The 18,311-nt window shown below is 43.1% G+C and overlaps 1 protein-coding gene across 1 annotated transcript in view; it reads right to left on the bottom strand.

Moving 5' to 3' along the window:
• Window positions 1–18,311, bottom strand: part of LOC309552861 (uncharacterized protein) — a gene marked incomplete at its 3' end in the record, with an annotated part of 214,407 nt that overhangs the window by 151,452 nt on the left and 44,644 nt on the right. Inside the window, exons 3-4 of the mRNA XM_082253772.1 lie at window positions 10,234–10,578; window positions 1,101–1,490 (exon numbers count right to left, since the gene is read on the bottom strand). Coding sequence (XP_082109898.1) covers window positions 1,101–1,490; window positions 10,234–10,578 — 735 coding nt within the window. The remainder of the gene's footprint in view (window positions 1–1,100; window positions 1,491–10,233; window positions 10,579–18,311) is intronic.

Below are 18,311 nucleotides of genomic sequence, written 5' to 3'. Positions count from 1 at the left end.
CTGCATTTGTGAAAAAGGCTTCACGGCGCCCAAGAAAGTCCAGCAAGCACCAGGACCGTGTCCTACAGTTAAGCTGCGGGATTGGGGCACCATTAGTGCAGAGCTTGCTCAGGAATGGCAGCAGCCATATGTGAGTGCATCTACATGCACAGTGAGGAGAAGACTTTTGGAGGATGCCCTTGTGTGAAAAAGTGTAGCAAAATGCCACTTCGCTCCAGGAAAAACTTAGGGACAGACTGATATTCTGAAAAAGGTACAGGGATTGGACTGCCAAGGACTGTGGGGAAATCTCAACAATGTTACAATTTCCCTTTGGGATTAATAAAGTATTAAACAAAAACAAAAAAAAAAAAAGCATTTTCTTTGATGAATCAGCTTTCCCATTGTTTGGGGCATCTGGAAAAAACCTTGTCCAGAGAAGAAAAGGTGAGTGCTCCCATCATTTCTGTGTCATGCCAACAGTAAAGCATCCTGAAATCATTCATGTTTGAGATTGCTTTTCAGCAAAGGGGTTCACAGTTTTGCCTAAGAACACAGCCATGAAAAAAGAAATGTAAAAAAAAACATCTTCCAAGAACAACTTCTCCCAACCATCCAAGTACAGTTTGGTGAGGAACAATGCCTTTTTCAGTATGATAGAGCACCTTCCATAAAGCAAAAGTGATAACTAAGTGGCTTGGGAAACAAAATGAATGTCTGGATCAACCTCCCTGCCTGATTGACAGCTGGCTCCATCTTTCAACGTGTAGCTGACAGCCACCCCAGTCTGGAGCCATCGAGGCAGAGGGACTCAATAGAGCACAAGTGCAGTAACATCACCATGTTTGTAGTCCTTTAACACTTCCTCCAGCTCCACAACTGTAGGTTTGTACCTCTGTAAATACCCAAGCTGAAGGAGGAGTCTGAAGGAGGTAAAGCATTGCACCAATGATTTACTGATCACAGTTGCAATACTTTTCAGGCTCAAATGCAAAAACAATAATATGAGTGTGTAAAGTAAATTATTTTTTTGAAAAAAGATAAAATTCTTCTTTAAGTCCTTTAACCCAAAACAATTTGTGCACGTATAATAAAAATGAAAAATATAAAGTAATTTATACCTGTGGGTGTCTGATTTATTACATTTACACCTAATTGCGTCCAACTCCCATATTTTACTACTGAGTTGGTCTTGTGGGTTCCAATGCAGAATTTCAGCATCACCAAGCAGTAATAGGTGGTGTAATCTGTATCTTGGACTCCGTTTATCTGGAGATCAGAAGATCCACTCAGCTGAGTTCTTCCACTATAACTGGGATGAATCATTAGATCGGAGGGGTGATAGGCGTAGGGTCCTTTTGGGCTGCCCACTTTCCAGAAAACTCCACTCCACAGAAGGTTTTGGTCTGGTGGGATGGTGTATGAGCAGGTGATGGTGACAGAGTCTCCTTCATTAGCCATTATATTTTCAGACTGAGTGACTTTGAACTTGAGATCATTCTGAGTAGGATCTGAGAAGAGAATGTGTGCTGCATTTAGAGAAAATATTTAGTGAGCAAATGCAAATTTTACACTTTACATGCTTTATTGGAGCTTCAAATCCATTGGTGAAACCATACAAAACTGGCAAAACTACCACAGTGGTATGTACAATTTGTTTAGTAAAGTAAATATTATGCAAAATTATTTTTAGGGGTTTTTTTCACACTGAGCATAGAATGGTTGGAAGGTCAGGTTTATTTTTTGTCTTTGTCCCTATCAGATATAGAAGCAGTAGAAATACAACTTATAGATATTATTTTCAGCTCCTGCCGTACAGGGGACTAAACAAGCAAACCAGACTGAACCGTTGGCTCTTCTCTACTCTTCTACACTTTCTACAACAAATATAGAAATGTGAATGTTGCCCATTAGAGGAAGCAATGTGTTTGACCCAACAGACTTGTAGACTTGCCTTGTCAGACGGGGCAGAAAAATACAACCATTGGGTAGCTCTGCTAAGCAGAAAGTAGAGCCACAGTATTCTATTAGAAAATACGACTGACTTCTTGTACATGAATAAACCATAGAAATACACATTTCAAAACATTTACTTTAGTCAGTGAACTCACTTTGGAGTCCAAGACCAGGGGGGACCCCCACCCTCCCCCTCCTCACCCCCACACTTTTTGAGCAAAACAAAGCAAAAAAGCAAAATGAATAAATAAATAAAATGTGTATATATATATATATATATATATATATATATATATATATATATATATATATATATATATATATTGTAGAAAGGTGAGCCGCATCATTGTTTATTAGCAATTTACACCTGATTTCTGGAGAGGCAGGCATGCTGTTTGCACAGGTGGGGGCTAGGTTTATTATAGTCCCGGAGCTAGCACTCAGGGCTCCCTAGTTGGAGACAGCTCCACCCAGCGGACAGGAGGTCTGGCCCAGGAGTCAGGAGGACCCCACCCAACAGACAGGAGGTCTGTGCATGGGAGTGAGGAGGGCTCCCATCCTCTCTAGGAGTCAGAGGCTGAAGGTGGCAGCAAGAGCATACAGGTCTGTAGGAGGCAGATGTAGTCTTCGACAGCGCAGCACAAAGCTGATCCCAAGTAAGCTACAAGAGAGCTTGACTGAAGGATACTTTTGTGTTGGTCTGAGGAGCAGACTTAAGGCCTAGGCCTGTGGCAAGTGAGCAAGCCAGGAGGCTAAAGTAACAAGTTACAGTAATGGTGAAACCCCCTGGGGAAAAATTGCTGTTTTGTGAACTTTCCATATGTAAAAGTGGGCTGCCATGCCCTTAAAAAATGCAGTCTGGACTGGCACAATTTCTTGGAAACGCATGCACCACTAGAGTGTATTTACCCCGGATCTTCATAATTGGTGGAGGAATGCTATGGGCACAGTTGGCGGTGGTCCAGATCCTCGCATGCCAGAAACCGTGAGTGCCAAGAGATTGTCTGTTTGTGCTTTGCTGTGTGAGCAAAGAATTGTTTGTTTCTCAGCCTTAAGGAGACTGAACACCAAAAATATACCCACCAGCAGTGTCCCTGACTGCAGAGATGGGGTGGTCAAAGTGCAAGGCTCAGTCCTGAGACCAACCCTGTTCAATTTATTCATAAACAGCATTGAGGACGGGATGAGTAGCTCTATATCAGTTTTTTCAGACGACACAAAATTGGACAGGGCAATAACTGCACAGCATGAAGCAGATATCCTACAGAATGACCTGGACAAAATAACGGAGTGGGCAATGACATGGCAAATGAGGTTTAATGTGGAGACTAAAAGCATAAAAGCACAATACACGTTAGGGGGGGGGGGGGGGAACCTTTGGGGGAAATCAAAAATGGAGAAAGATCTGGGAGTCATGGTAGAGGATAGACTAGGCAATAGCATGCAATGTCAAGCGGCAGCTGCCAAAGCCGGCAGAATATTAGCATGTATAAAGAAAGGGATGTATTCCAGAGATAAAACTATAATCCTTCCACTTTATAAAACTCTGGTCCGACCACATCTGGAGTATTCTGTCCAGTTCTGGTTGCCGGTCCTCAGGAGGGATGTGTTGGAGCTGGAGAAAGTCCAAAGAAGGGCAACTAAACTAATTAGGGGATTGGAGGACCTTAAGTATGAAGAGTGTCTGCAATCGCTTGATTTATTCTCCCTGGAAAAGAGACGCCTGAGAGGGGACATGATAGCAATTTATAAATATCTCAATGGTGATCTCAGCATAGAAAAAAAGCTTTTCAGTCGGAAGGATTGCATGAGGACTAGAGGGCATACAATGCGATTAGAGGAGAAGCGTTTTAACCTCAGGCAATGAGGGGGGTTCTTTACTGTTAGGGCTACAAGATTGAGGAATTCTCTACCACAAGAGGTGGTTTCTGCGGGAAGTATGGTGGCTTTCAAAAGACTCTTAGATTTACATCTCAAGAATCAGAACATTCAGGGGTATGCGAGATGATTATGGTGACGCACACCTACACAGGTTGAACTGGATGGACTATTGTCTTTATTCAACCTCACCTACTATGTAACTATGTAACTATGAAGCAAGATTTGCTGAAATGAGAGACAGAGCTATGTGGCTGGAGGGGTTTTTACCGACAGAACAAGCCCCAGACTAGTGCAAGATGCATATGGCCACACTGGAGCAAGAGGAAAAAGGAAATTAAGCCATCACTCAGTACAAGGACTGCACAGGTGGGGGTGGTTGCCCGTGGCAACAAAGAAGAGATCTGTGTGTCTGAATTCATACAGCCTATGTTAACTGATGATCACATAGAGGACTTTTTGGCTGAATTTGAGAACATGGCTTCATTTAAAGCGTGCCGCAATTGGTGCAGCCGCTTCTCACAGAGCAGTACTGAGAAGTGTACTGCTGGATGTTCCAACCAACTGATGAGGACTTGTCTTCAGGCATAGTACTGTGCAGCAGGAAGACAAGTGTTAAAAATGGATATAATGTGTTGCTCACCAATGCTATTATAAATCAAAGATCATAGGCCAACATATTCCTGATAAACCAATATTTGTGTACAGAAGGGCCCCAATATCAGGGATAAATTAGTAAAGAATATAATAGAACCTCCGAAAAAGATCCAATTCTTCCCATGGGAGGTAAAAGGATTAAAAGGGTGTGGACACTGCTATAGTTGCGTAAGGGTTCCGAATAACATTTAAAAACACAATACCTTCATAAACCCAAGGAATTCAATAGAGTATGAAATCAGAGATTTAATCACATGCAATACTAAAGGTGTAATCTATGCAATAAAATGCCCATGTAATTTATTGTATATTGGACGCACAAAAAGTAAGCGGAGAGAGAGAATGAGGGGGCATGTGCACAATATTAATATAGGGTTTGAGAAACATCACCTATATAAGCATTTTAAAGTGGTGCATGGCCAGAGCAGTACTGATATCCAATTCTGGGGAATAGAGGCACCAAAGAAACAATGGAGGGGAGGAAACTTTGTGAGACAATTCAATAAGACGGAATCCTTGTGGATCCACCAATTAGGATCCCTCATGTCGGGGGGTCTCAATAGAAACTTTGACTTGGGGTGTTTTTTTAGGCAACAGTTAATGATAAAAAATTAAAAGGGTCCCTATTTAGTAATGGGTTCAGACCCCCTTCCTTACACACACATTTTAAGAGGTGAAGTAAATTTAAGCGATATGCACATATTGTTAGGTCACATTATATAGGAGTCTATAAGTATACATCTCACTCCAGAATAATCCATCCACATAATAAGTTAACCCCCCACTTTACATAACAGCAATTTAACACCAGTATATTAGAGATGATCATCATTTATATTGTAGTATGAATAATGTATCATTATCTAGGTACACTATAGTACATTACATTACAATGGTGCTATTATTCAAATTTTACACCATAGTATAACAGATAAAATAATTCCCATCTCTACTATTAAACCGTTCCCTCTATAAGGTATACATTAAGTATACACATGATGGAAAAATAGATACATTTATATACAGCCTACATTATTTACCTGTTTTACTTAGTGCGGAAAGATTATAAACACCTAACCAAACTATATACTGGGTGGATATATTTTTTAATCATACAACCAATATATATAAATCCATTAATAACACACCCAACAATATATAATGGATGCATATTTGGGACATATACTTTTAGGTGAGTGTTAGCCAGAAAATTACAATTTTTAGTGGAGATTACAAAGTAAATCCTTGATTGTATATGTTGCGAATATTCGGCATACTATTGAGTAGGACAAATCCATATGTGTGTCTCATGGATTTATTTTCAATTCAGAGAAGTAAACATAGGAAGGTACACCTGAAAGGTCTATTATAAATCTGTACACTGTATAGACATCACTGCATAAATCTGGTAATTGAGTATGTTAAAATGATCCCTCTACTCTCACTGTCCGGCACTGGTTCCCGACATGGATAAGTATAGCGTACACATTGGGTTCCTAAGGTAGCTTAATGATTAATTAGTACCAGGTGTTTAGTGCAACCCTGGCACATACATTTCTCCTTAAAGCGGAGTTCCGGGCACAAAAACGATATTTTTTTTTTTGTGCCCGTCCGCTAGTTCAGCCTAACCTGAAAAGGAATTGGATAGTTAGATTTTTTTTTTTAAAAACTCACCTCAGGGTACTTCCTCCCTCAGCGCCGCGGCTCCGCTGTCACTTCCTGCGCTGCGATGATTCCTGGGAGCTAAACATCATCGCTCCCAGGAATCAATGCGACGGCACCGGCCCCGCTCGTCACTTCCGGGCGACGCCGAACCGGAAGTGACGAGAGGGGCCGGTGCGGCGCATTCTGGGAGAAGAAGACGCGGAAGAAGACGCAGAAGAGGACCGCGCCGGCTTCAGCTGCCCACAACAGAGATGGAAACGCTGTGGAAGAAATTTTATAAGTAAGTATTTCTTCTAAAAGGTAAGTGCGAACCGGGACAGATCAGAGGCTAGCCATTGTGGAATGTGCTAGCCCTGACTGTCCCGGGGGTATGTTCATTAAAAAATGACATCTGTGCCCGGAACTCCGCTTTAAAAGCATGCCAGCACACCGACCAATCATAACCCCCCAATGAAGACACGCAAGTCCCTTGTGTCGAACACACATAGGGGAAGGGCTAGATTCATGTCGGTGATTGCAGAGCGCGGCCGTGAGAGGAACTCAGCACACGAGTAGCAGACCAGGATCATCTATTTACACGCTTCAGTTCTCGATACATTGTGCCAATAGTTTGGTGCCAATGTAAGTGCTTTTTATGTTTTAATAAATAGAGGATTTTAAAGCAGTACTTGCACTATGTTACACTTTTTTTTCATGCGTGTTTCATCCCAGAGTGTTCTAAACCAGCTGAGAGCTCACAAGATGAAGGAGAGGAGCCATCCCATACATCCGTGGACTATCTCAAGCTCTGTCTGACCAAGGTTAGCCGCTAGGTCATACACCCCCAAGGTGAGATACCCACCTGAAGGGGGGTCACGGGAGTGGAGGGGATACATTGCACCCTAAATCTGTGGGAAATTCAAGTACTGGTGATGGGGAATTGTCCCTGCACAACACCTAACCACGATTATATTTAATTTCACCACAAACATTTACATTCCAACACTTTATTCATTTTGAAGGACTTCCTTTTTGTGTTATCTTAGTAGTAATTGATTATCATTTTGTTACACCATATGTTGAATCATTTGGGGAATATCGCTGTGGATTAAGGACAATCGTGGTGGGAGTGTCATGGTCTGGAGCTGTGGAAGTGGAAGAGGGAGAGGTAGAGGACTCCAGTGACAACCTGTGAAGCTCTGGTGAACTCCATGCCCAAGAGGGTTAAGGCAGTGCTGGAAAATAATGGTGGCCACACAAAATATTGACACTTTGGGCCCAATTTGAACATTTCCACTTAGGGGTGTACTCACTTTTGTTGCCAGCGGTTTAGACATTAATGGCTGTGTGTTGAGTTATTTTGAAGGGACAGCAAATTGACACTGTTATACAAGCTGTACACTCACTACTTTACATTGTAGCAAAGTGTCATTTCTTCAATGTTGTCACATGGAAAGATATAAAAAAAAGATTTATAAAAATGTGAGGGGTGTAGTCACTTTTGTGAGATACTGTATGCTTTGATGTTCATCATTTCTGTTAGTGTGCACTATACACTTTTAAATAAAACAGTCTGTACAGTATTACACTATGGGATTGTGGCTATCTTGGATAGGCTTCTTGGATAAGAAACTGGAGTGTGTTTTCAGGTCTAGGTGCACTGTTTTGCTTTCATTTGCACACCGGTGGTTACGGTTTGGAATATTGGAACTATGTTATTTTGGTCTTTTCTATGTGGACTTTATTGGAATGGTATATGATGATTAGGAGATCACAATAATCTGACTCACATATGCACACAATCACATTTTTTTTTTTTTAGCACCATATTTTTTTTTGCATCATTTTATGCATCATTTTGTGTAATAAGTGATATCGCTGCACATTTAATGCATACTTATGCATATAACAAAGTATATTAACTTCTTCCGGTCCGCACTATAGCCGAAAGACGGCTACAGCGCGGACTCGAATTTCCGGGAGTCCGTCTTTAAACGGCCTCCCAGTAACAGGCTCCCCGCGCGCTCCTGAGATCGCGCATCGGGAAAATCTGTGTCGGCCGTGTCCCTTGGACACAGCCAATCACAGATCGTGGTAAATGGCCAATCACAGCGGCCATTTACCACGTGATTGGCCCATGCAATGAGAGATGATCTCATATGTAAACATATGAGATCATCTTTCATCGCCAGCTCTCCTTCCTCACACAGAGACTGCGTGTGAGGAAGGAGCAGAGCCGATCAGCCGTTCGGGGACACAGCAAAGTGTAATCAGGGCACTGGTGAACAGAGGTAAATAAAATACAATGTGTTCACCATCAGTGCCCACAGTGCCCCCTATCAGTGCCCACAATCAGTGCCCATAGAGCTGCCAGTCAGTGCCCATCAGTGCCTGCTCATCTAGGCACTGATGAGCACTGACTGGCAGCCTTATGGGCACTGAGTGTGGGCACTGATGGTGCTGCCCATGTGGCATATTACTACCTCCTCATCAGTGCCACCTCATCAGTGCCCATAAGTGCCACCTCATCAGTGCCCATAAGTGCCACCTCATCAGCGCACATCAGTGAAGGAGAAAAATGTATTTATTTTCAAAATTTACTCACAGAAAATAAGACAAACTTTTTTTTTTTCAAAATTTTCTGTCTTTTTTCTTTTTTTTTTTGTAAGAAATAAAAAACCCAAAGGTGATTAAATACCACCAAAAGAAAGCTCTATTTGTGTGAAAAAAATGATCAAAATTTCATATGGGTACAGTGTAGCATGACCGCGCAATTGTCATTCAAAGCGTGAGAGCGCTGAAAGCTGAAAATTGGCCTGGGCAGGAAGGGGGTGAAAGTGCCCGGTAGGCAAGTAGATTTACTGCGGGGGTCAGCCCCTGCCAGGCAGAGTGACATTAATTAACGTCACTAGCCTGGGAGGGTCTGGGGAGCGAGCGCGCTCCCGCGCGGTCACGGACCCCCCCGCGCGGTCACTCGGCGATCGGCGGGGGAGAGGGAGAAAGTCAGGCGGCTTGTGTAAACAAGCTGACTGTCATTCTCCTCGGTGTAAAGACACTGATCACACGGATCTACTATGTAGATCCGTTGATCAGTGTCCTTACAGCTCAAGCCACAGCCAATCACAGTAGAAAGCACGCCCCTAGGGACACACACAGCCCCTCCCTCCCAAATAAAGTTAACCCCTTCACTACCAGTGTATTTTTACAGTAACAGTGCATATATATAGCACTGATTACTGTAGAAATGTCACTGGTAACCCCAAAAGTGTCAAAAATGTCAGTCAAGGGTCCGATCTGTCCGCCGCAATGTCGCAGTACTGCAAAAAAATCGCAGATCGCCGCCATTACGCGTTAAAAAAAAAAAACAACAAAAATGACAAAAATCTTTCCCTTTGTTAGTAAACGCGATAACTTTTGCGCAAACCAATAAAAATACGCTTTTTGCAATTTTATTTTACCAAACATAGGTAGGATAAAACAAATTGGCCGAAAATGTTAAACAATTTTGATTTTTTCCTTTTTTTTGGGGGGGAATTTCTTATAAAAAAATGTGAAAAATATTGCTATTTTTGCAAAATTTACGCTCTTTTTTTGTTTATAGCGCAAAAAGTAAAAATCGCACAGGTGATCAAATACCACCAAAAGAAAGCTCTGTTTGTGGGAAAAAAAGGACGTCAAATTCGTTTAGGTACAGCGTCGCACGACCGCGCAATTGTCCGTTAAATTCACGCAGTGCCGAATCGCAAAAAACCCCCTGGTCTTTTAGCAGGAAAATCCTCCGGGGCTTAAGTGGTTAAATGACACAGCAGAGATCAGTCTGTAATTATTATCCATGGACTTGCAGCCACCCATGTGTTGGAGTCCAGGTAACTCAGCCCCATGTGATCTCCCTCTTCTGGCAGCAGGAAAAACTCGTTTGCTGTGTGATTACTCCCAGAAAGATCCTTGATTGATTGCTGCTCTGTGAAAACATTCAAGTATTGTACATCTGCCAACCTGGGAGATACCCAACAAGAGCAAAGACGGCAAAGGAAGAAAGAAGAACACTAAACATTGCTCCTGCTCTGTGATGTATCTAATCAATGAGTATTTCAATGTTTAGAACTGAAATGATCTTACCTGCTATCACTACCTGGGTGCCGTGTGTGGATGACCGTCCACCTGATCTTGTTTTTGTCCTCACCTCACAGCAGTATTGCAGATGGTCAGAATCTGTAACACTCTGTATGCGTAATAAGAAGATATTCTCCGATTTCTGCAGTGTCCATCGTCCAACCTTTTGTGTTATATTGTTTGTATTCCATATAAAAAATTCAACATTTTCAAAACACAGATCACTTTTTCCTACCCTCCAGATAATCTCATTTATAAATTCAGGTGATCTATTATGAACAGCACATGGTATAGAGATATCTTCTCCCATCACAGCAGGGACAACATCCGGCTGTTCTACAAAAAACTGGTCTGCAGAAAAAAAAAAAATAAATAAATAAACAAACAACAACTTTATTATAAGTCCCCCATTCACACTAAGGCGACCTGTGAGGCGACCTGGTGAGAGAGAAGAACGGTCGGCTGTTGTAAACACATCTGACCGTTCTTCTCCCTGGAATGATCCCAGAGCTCCTATGATCCTTCTATGTAGGAACACAGATCTCTAAGGTCATTCCATAAGCCCTGCCCCCTTACAGTTATAATCACTCCCCTAGGCTCACATTTAACCCATTGATCACCAACAGTGTTAACCCCTTCCCTGCCAGTGTCATTAGTACAGTAACAGTGCATATTTTTAGCACTGATTACTGCAGTAATGTCACTGGTCCCCCCAAAAGTGTCAAAAATGTCAGTTAGGTGTCCAATCTGTCTGCCGCAATGTCGCAGTCCCGCAAAAAATCACAGATCGCCGACATTACTAGTAAAAAAAAGAACAATAAAAATTACATAAATCTTTCCAGTAGTTAGTAAACGCGATAACTTTTGTGCAAACCAATCAAAATCCGCTTATTGCGATTTTTTTTTTTTACCAGAAATATGTAGCTGAAAACAAATTGGCCTAAAATGTTAAAAAATTAGATTTGCATTTTTTTTTTTGGGGGGGGGGGGGATGTCATAGCAGAATGTGAAAAATATTGTTTTTTTTCCCAAAATTGTCGCTCTTTTTTGTTTATAGCGCAAAATATGCGTACGCAGTGCGCATGCGCAAGAGCTCCCCTATAGCCACATAGCAGCAAAGCTCCCGCCTTAGCCCGGCCGTGTCGGTCCCCATCCGACCAGCAGCCAGCACACCGACAGACCCCAACCACCTCAGGAGAGAGAGGAGCTTCCGTGGCACCCCAAGGTATCGCTATTGCCCAGTTCAGGGCACCAGGGACCTTGATACGGCTCAGCCTTGTTTCAGGCCTAGCACCCCATCATGGCCGCATAGACGCGAACTCCCGCCGAGGCACGGAAGCATCAACTGCCATCCTCCCTGCATCCTGCACAAGGAAGGACATCACTCATGGAAAAAAGGGGTGAAGAAACTGCGCTAAATATCAAAGAAAAGGGTAGCAGCAACTTAATATGTGACAAACATCAAAAAACAGTAAATGGGGGAAGTGACACAAAACATAAATGAAATTGAGTCCAAAATAAGTCCCAAAAATATTGATTAGTAAATGAATAGTTGAATCAACAAAAAGAAGGCCAAACATTCAGCCAAAAATCCACAGGTGCAGACAATGAATGAAGTTACTGCTTACCAGATGTAGCAGTATTATGAGCCTTGCGTATAGTTAGCCAAGCCAGATGAAGATCTGTGAAGGATTCATCACCAGCAATAGCCCAGGATTACAATTAGGTGGATGTTGGAGTGAAAAACAAATGCAAAAACATAGCGTGATACTGTATAATGAAGGTGTTTATTAACCACTCCCGTGTGTATCAGAAAAGAAAGGTGCTAATAGAAACCACCACCATCACAGGCTGCTTACCAGAATAAAAGTAAAGCAAATCAATCCAAAGCAATCCCAAATGAATGAAATAAGCCGTAAAATGAGCCACCACCTTATTTCCAATTTAATTACCAGATTGTGCAGATATGACAAGTGTATAAGATCACTCAGATAGTTCGTGACCCCGTTAGGACCGTCACCATAAATCCCTGCTTACCAGAAATAAGCAAATTAGTGCATATATCACGAGTCAGGATGGCACTGGATATGGTATCCTATCCCCTGTGAACGGTCCGGTCCCTGGTGGTATAGAGGCTGATCCACAAATATGGCTCCGAGGTTCACATAAAAATGATAATGGAGATGCCCATAGTGTAAAACTGTTTATTAAGAACCAAAATTTAAAAGAAATGCACTTACAGAAGAAGCATCTATAGATGCGCTGAATTAAAGCTGCCGGCCAGACAGCTTCAAACACCCGCCTGAGCGTCTCGTAGAGGTGACGTCAGCACGCCGCGACCGACGTACGTTTCGTCAGAAAATGACGTTCTCAAGGACATCACTCATATCAGGGGCGAGCTGACTTCCCAATGCACCCCCAGAGACTAATATTTTACAACCTATGGCTCCGGAAACCCCGATACTGCCTTCTTTAATCTCAGGCCTAACTTTCCAAGATGGCGGCCGCACCTCAGCCCCACAGGCAGCCTGACCCGCTCTCTGGGTCACCCCAACTCTCCCCCCTCTCATCCCACCACTATCTGCCTCAGGTGACACATCCATTCCACATTTTAAACTCTCCAGCCTCCCCAGCTTGGACTGAATCCCTCATTGGACAGACTCTAGATGAGTTACTAATGTCCCCTATGGAGTCAGCCACATCCTCACACCAGTCCAGGGACCCCCCACCACCTCATCCCACGGACATGCATTTTGACTCCAACTTTATGATGGTGACATTTTCGGAAATGCTTGACAGGGGCCTCTCCAACTCCATTACAGCTGCTAGAATCACCTCAGATATTACATAGTTACATAGTTACATAGTTGCATTGTAGGTGAGGTTGAATAAAGACAACAGTCCATCCAGTTCAACCTGTGTAGGTGTGTGTGGCTGTAATCATCTCACATACCCCTGAATGTTCTGATCCTTGAAATGTACGTCTAATAGTCTTTTGTAAGCCACCATACTACCAGGCGAAACCACCTCTTGTTGTAGAGAATTCCACAATCTTGTAGCCCTAACAGTAAAGAACCCCCCACGTTGCCTGAGGTTAAAACGCTTCTCCTCTAATCGCATTGTATGCCCCCGAGTCCTCATGCAATCCCTTTGACTGAACAGCTTTTTTTCTATGCTGAGATCCCCATTGAGATATTTAAAAATTGCTATCATGTCCCCCCTCAGGCGTCTCTTCTCCAGGGAGAATAAATTAAACGATTGCAGACGCTCTTCATAATTAAGGTCCTCCAATCCCCTAATTAGCTTAGTTGCCCTTCTCTGGACTCTCTCCAGCTCCAACACATCCTTCCTGAGGACTGGCGACCAGAACTGGACAGAATACTCCAGATGTGGTCGGACCAGAGTTTTATAAAGTGGAAGGATTATAGTCTTATCTCTGGAATACATCCCTTTCTTTATGTATGCTAATATTCTGCTGGCCTTGGCAGCTGCCGCTTGACATTGCATGCTGTTGCCTAGTCTATCATCAACCAAGACTCCCAGATCTTTCTCCATTTTTGATTCCCCCAAGGGTTCCCCTCCTAATTTGTATTGTGCTTTTGTGTTTCTAGTCCCCAAGTGCAAAACCTTACACTTCTCCACGTTAAACCTCATTTGCCAAGTCGTTGCCCACTCCATTATTTTGTCCAGGTCATCCTGTAGGATATCTGCTTCATGCTGTGCAGTTATTGCCCTGCCCAATTTTGTGTCATCTGCAAAAACTGATATTGAACTACTGATCCCTTCCTCAATGCTGTTTATGAATAAATTGAACAAGGTTGGTCCCAGGACTGAGCCTTGGGGGACCCCGCTTACTACCTCAGACCAGTCTGAGTATGCGCTGTCTATTACCACCCTTTGGACACGCCCTTTTAGCCAGTTCCGTATCCAAGAGCAAACCCTGCTGTCGATACCTGCAGACCTTATTTTATAAATTAAGCGCTTATGGGGAACTGTATCAAACACCTTAGCGAAATCTAAGTACACTACATCCACTGGTCTGCCCCTATCTAGCTGACAGCTCACCTCCTCGTAGAATGTTAAGAGATTGGTTTGACAAGAACGCCCATTTGTAAACCCGTGCTGGTTACTGCTGATGATGCTGTTGTCTTTAGCAAACTCTACGATATAGTCCCTTATCATCCCCTCCAGAAGTTTACATACTATCGATGTCAAACTGACAGGCCTATATATGCCTCATACATTTTTTGAATATCGGAATCACGTTTGCTTTTCTCCACTCCCCTGGTACATCTCCTGTCCTAATACTGTCAGAAAAGATCAGGAACAGTGGTCTAGATATAACCTTACTGAGTTCCTTGAGTACTCTGGGATGTACGCCATCCGGGCCTGGTGATTTGTTTGTGTTAAGTTTATCCAGCCTTTCCCTGATTTCACCCTCTGTTAGCCATAGTGACAAGTCCTGTGTATTACTACTAACCATACTGTCATGGTCAGTGTACCCCTCCGTTTCCTGTGTAAATACTGACAAGAAAAAAGCATTCAGCACGGTTACTTTTTCAGTGTCCTCTGTAACCATCCTCCCATCATCGTTAATTATGTGTGCAATATGCTCTGCTCTAGTTTTTTTGCTGTTGATATATTTAAAGAACTTCTTTGGGTTTTTTTTACTATCCTCCGCTATTTGTCTCTCAAAGTTTATTTTAGCCATCTTGATTTCGTGTTTACTTTTGTTATTTGCCTCCTTGTATTGGTCGAAAGCCAATACTGCGCCCTCTGATTTATATTTCCTGAAGGCCAATTTTTTTTCCCCTAATAAGTTTTTTAACGCTACGGTTTAGCCAGCCAGGTTTGGCTTTGTCTCTTCTAAATTTATTTCCCATAGGAATGCACTGCAAGATGCATTTGCTTAATATGTTCCTAAAGCATTCCCATTTTTCTTCTGTGGTCAGTGATCCCAGGGTTTGGTCCCAGTTAACCCTTTCCATCAATGAGTACAATTTTGGAAAGTTTGCCCTTCTGAAGTTAAGGGTTCTTATGTTCCCCACTTGCCTTGCTATATTGTTATTTACGCTAAATGTGATCATCCTGTGATCGCTAGAGCCCAGGTAGTCCTGGACTCCTACCTCCGAGATTAGGTCTGGGTCATTAGTGATCAATAGATCCAGGATTGCGTTTTCTCTAGTAGGAGAATCCGCCAACTGTGACATGTAATTATCCTGTAAGGTTTCCGTGAATAGACGGGCCTTATGTGAGTGTGTAGTCCCCTCTCCCCAGTCAATGTCGGGATAATTGAAGTCCCCCAATATGATGACTGATCCTAGCTTTGCCACTTTACCCAATAGTGCTAAAAATTCCAGCTCTACCTCCTCCCCTTGTTTAGGTGGCCTATAGCAAACCCCCACAATTACTTTTGCCTTTTCTCCTTCCCTATGGAGTTCTACCCATACAGATTCTAACTCCATACTCATCCCTTCCGTAATGTCACACCTCTCTATCACCCTTACATTGTTCTTGACGTAGAGACATACCCCTCCCCCTCTTTTTCCTACCCTGTCCTTCCGGTACACCGAATACCCTTGGATATATGCCAGACAGTCATGTGAGGGGTCGAACCAAGTCTCCGCTATTCCCACAAGGTCTATGTCCTCCTCATGTACTAACATTTCCAACTCATCCATTTTATTAGTTAGGCTCCTGGCATTAGCATATACCCCTCTTAGTTTTAATGAAGTTAAACGTGATTGGTGGTTATGTTTATTCCTGTTTGGTCTGAGGTTCTCCCGCACAGACCTACCAATTGACGTTGTGGACCTACTGTTTGATATCAAAGCAGATTTAATGAATCTAGGCTCCAGGATTGAGGCCATTGAATCAAAAGTAGACAAGTCAGTGACCCGGATTAACCAGAACACTGACAGGATCCAGGAATTACACTCCCAATTGGACTCAGCGCTTTCCAAAATAGATGATTAAGAGAACAGAGCAAGGAGATATAACTTCAGAATCAGAGGGTTGCCGGAATCTTACACTGACACTGCTGCCACAGTCCAAGCTCTCATAAAAATGCTGATACCTAACATTCCCTCACACAAGCTGGAGCTGGACAGAGCTCTGGGCACCCCTTGCTCAGATGGACTACCCAGGGACATTGTTGTTAAACCCCACTACTACTCCATTAAGGAGGAAGTGATGAAAAAGGCCTGTGCCGCTGCTCAGCTTTCTTTCCAGGACCACCCTATTCAAATTTTTGCTGATTTGTTACCATTTACCATACAAAGACGCAGATCTCTCAAACCCTTCTCTTTCGCTCAAAAAGAGAAAAAATATTGGTGGCTTTTTCCCTTCAATCAGAAGTTCTCCCATAAAAACAAATTCTACACATTCTCCATCTTCTCTGATTGTGAAAAAATTCTTTTGGATCTACATTTGATCTCCAGCCTCACCACCTCACCACCTCCTCCTGCCTTCTGGATCAACTAAAAGACAGTTGCCCACAAGTCCTATTGCACCTCTTTGGCAGAAATCCAAGCACAAGCGCTCCAAGGTATCCAAGCGACCGGGATGAACTGTTTTCCCACAGGCTGACCCCTGCCCAAGGAACTCTGCACGTGTGCCCGTTTTTACCCTGAGCAGCCGCCCTGGTTCCGGGAGGTTCTCCACCCATTCCTCCCCAATCTGCTCAATTTATTTCACCATTTATGCCCTCTTTGAACTAAGAGCTATCCCCCTTTTTTATTTTTTTATTTTTTTTAACCTGGTGACCTGTTTGTCCCTATGTGTCATATCCTCATTATGATATGTTTGATATTGATCTCACCAGAACTTGCTTAGGGACCTATTCCCACCCACTATACCAAAATCCTTCCCCCACTCCCTCCCAACCCCTGCCCCCACCTCTCTACCCCCCCTCCCCCTCCACCTTCAAATCTCCCCCCCCCCCTTTTTTTTTTTTGTCCACCTGATGTACGTTACAACATCACGCGTGGCATGATTCCCTGATGTCCGTTCCTATCTCCACCCAAGCATTATTTTAGATATACTGTTGTATTCTCAGGATATTGTCTGTTGAGGACTTTTAGTCCACTATACACATGTTTTGGCTTGCAAACACTTACTTTGTTTCATTGTTTTTATATAATTGATACATGGGCGCTGCGGCCGGGTTGCAGACCTTGCGCCCTTATCAATTTCGAGGACTAGGTTATGTTCCGTCCCCTTGATTGGTTCCCCCTCGCGATTTTAGCGAGGAAACTGGCCATTTTTTTCCCTTGGGGGGGTGAGGGGTTTTTACCTCTCATTCCCTGAGTGGAATTTTCTCTTTTGTGTGTCCCTCTCTGTCTCTTCTGTTTTCCTCTCTTCTAACCTTTCTCTGTATTTATAGATGCCCTGGAGGTCTCACATGTCACAATATCCAGTCTACGGTATACCAAATCATGAGGTTGTTCTTCCGAGCCCTCCCTTCCTTCGATAGAGTGGTAAGTGACTCTTATTCTCTCTGGTTCCTCCTTCCCTCTCTCCATGGCTGATGACAACAGACGCGTTCCACTTCTCAGAATAGGTACCCACAACGATCAGGGCCTAAGAGGAGGAAGACTTTTCAATCTTACCACTCACAGAAAATAGATGTTATGCTCCTACAGGAGACCCACCCCCCCCCCCCCACACAATTCAGTCCCAAATTTCTCCACCCTAAATTTCCCGTTTTCTTTCTAACTAATGCTGATGGAAAAACTAAGGGAGTGGCGATATTGTTTTCTCATTGCTGTAAGTTCGCTCCTACCCTTATTACAGAGACCCTGAAGGTCGCTATATCTTGGTTAAGGGTTCAATTGCTGACCACATATTCTCCTTTATCTCCTACTATGCACCCAATCTAGCACAAGACAGATTCTTTAGCTCCATGTTCACTTCCCTCTCTCCGCTAGTTGAAGGCACCGTTATCTGGGGGGGGGGGATTAAAATATCGCATTTGATATGTGTATCGACAAAAAACGAACGGTAGGTTCTCAACACACAAGATCCACCAAACATAGCTTAAATGTGGCTAAGTTGGTTTATGATCAAGGCCTTGTGGACATTTG

This window comes from Pelophylax lessonae (assembly GCF_965119305.1).
Source record: "Pelophylax lessonae genome assembly, chromosome: 4".
NCBI classification, from domain to species: Eukaryota; Metazoa; Chordata; class Amphibia; order Anura; family Ranidae; genus Pelophylax; species Pelophylax lessonae.
The sequence above is the reverse complement of the archived record's forward strand: the minus strand, read 5'-3'. Positions and strand labels throughout refer to the sequence as shown.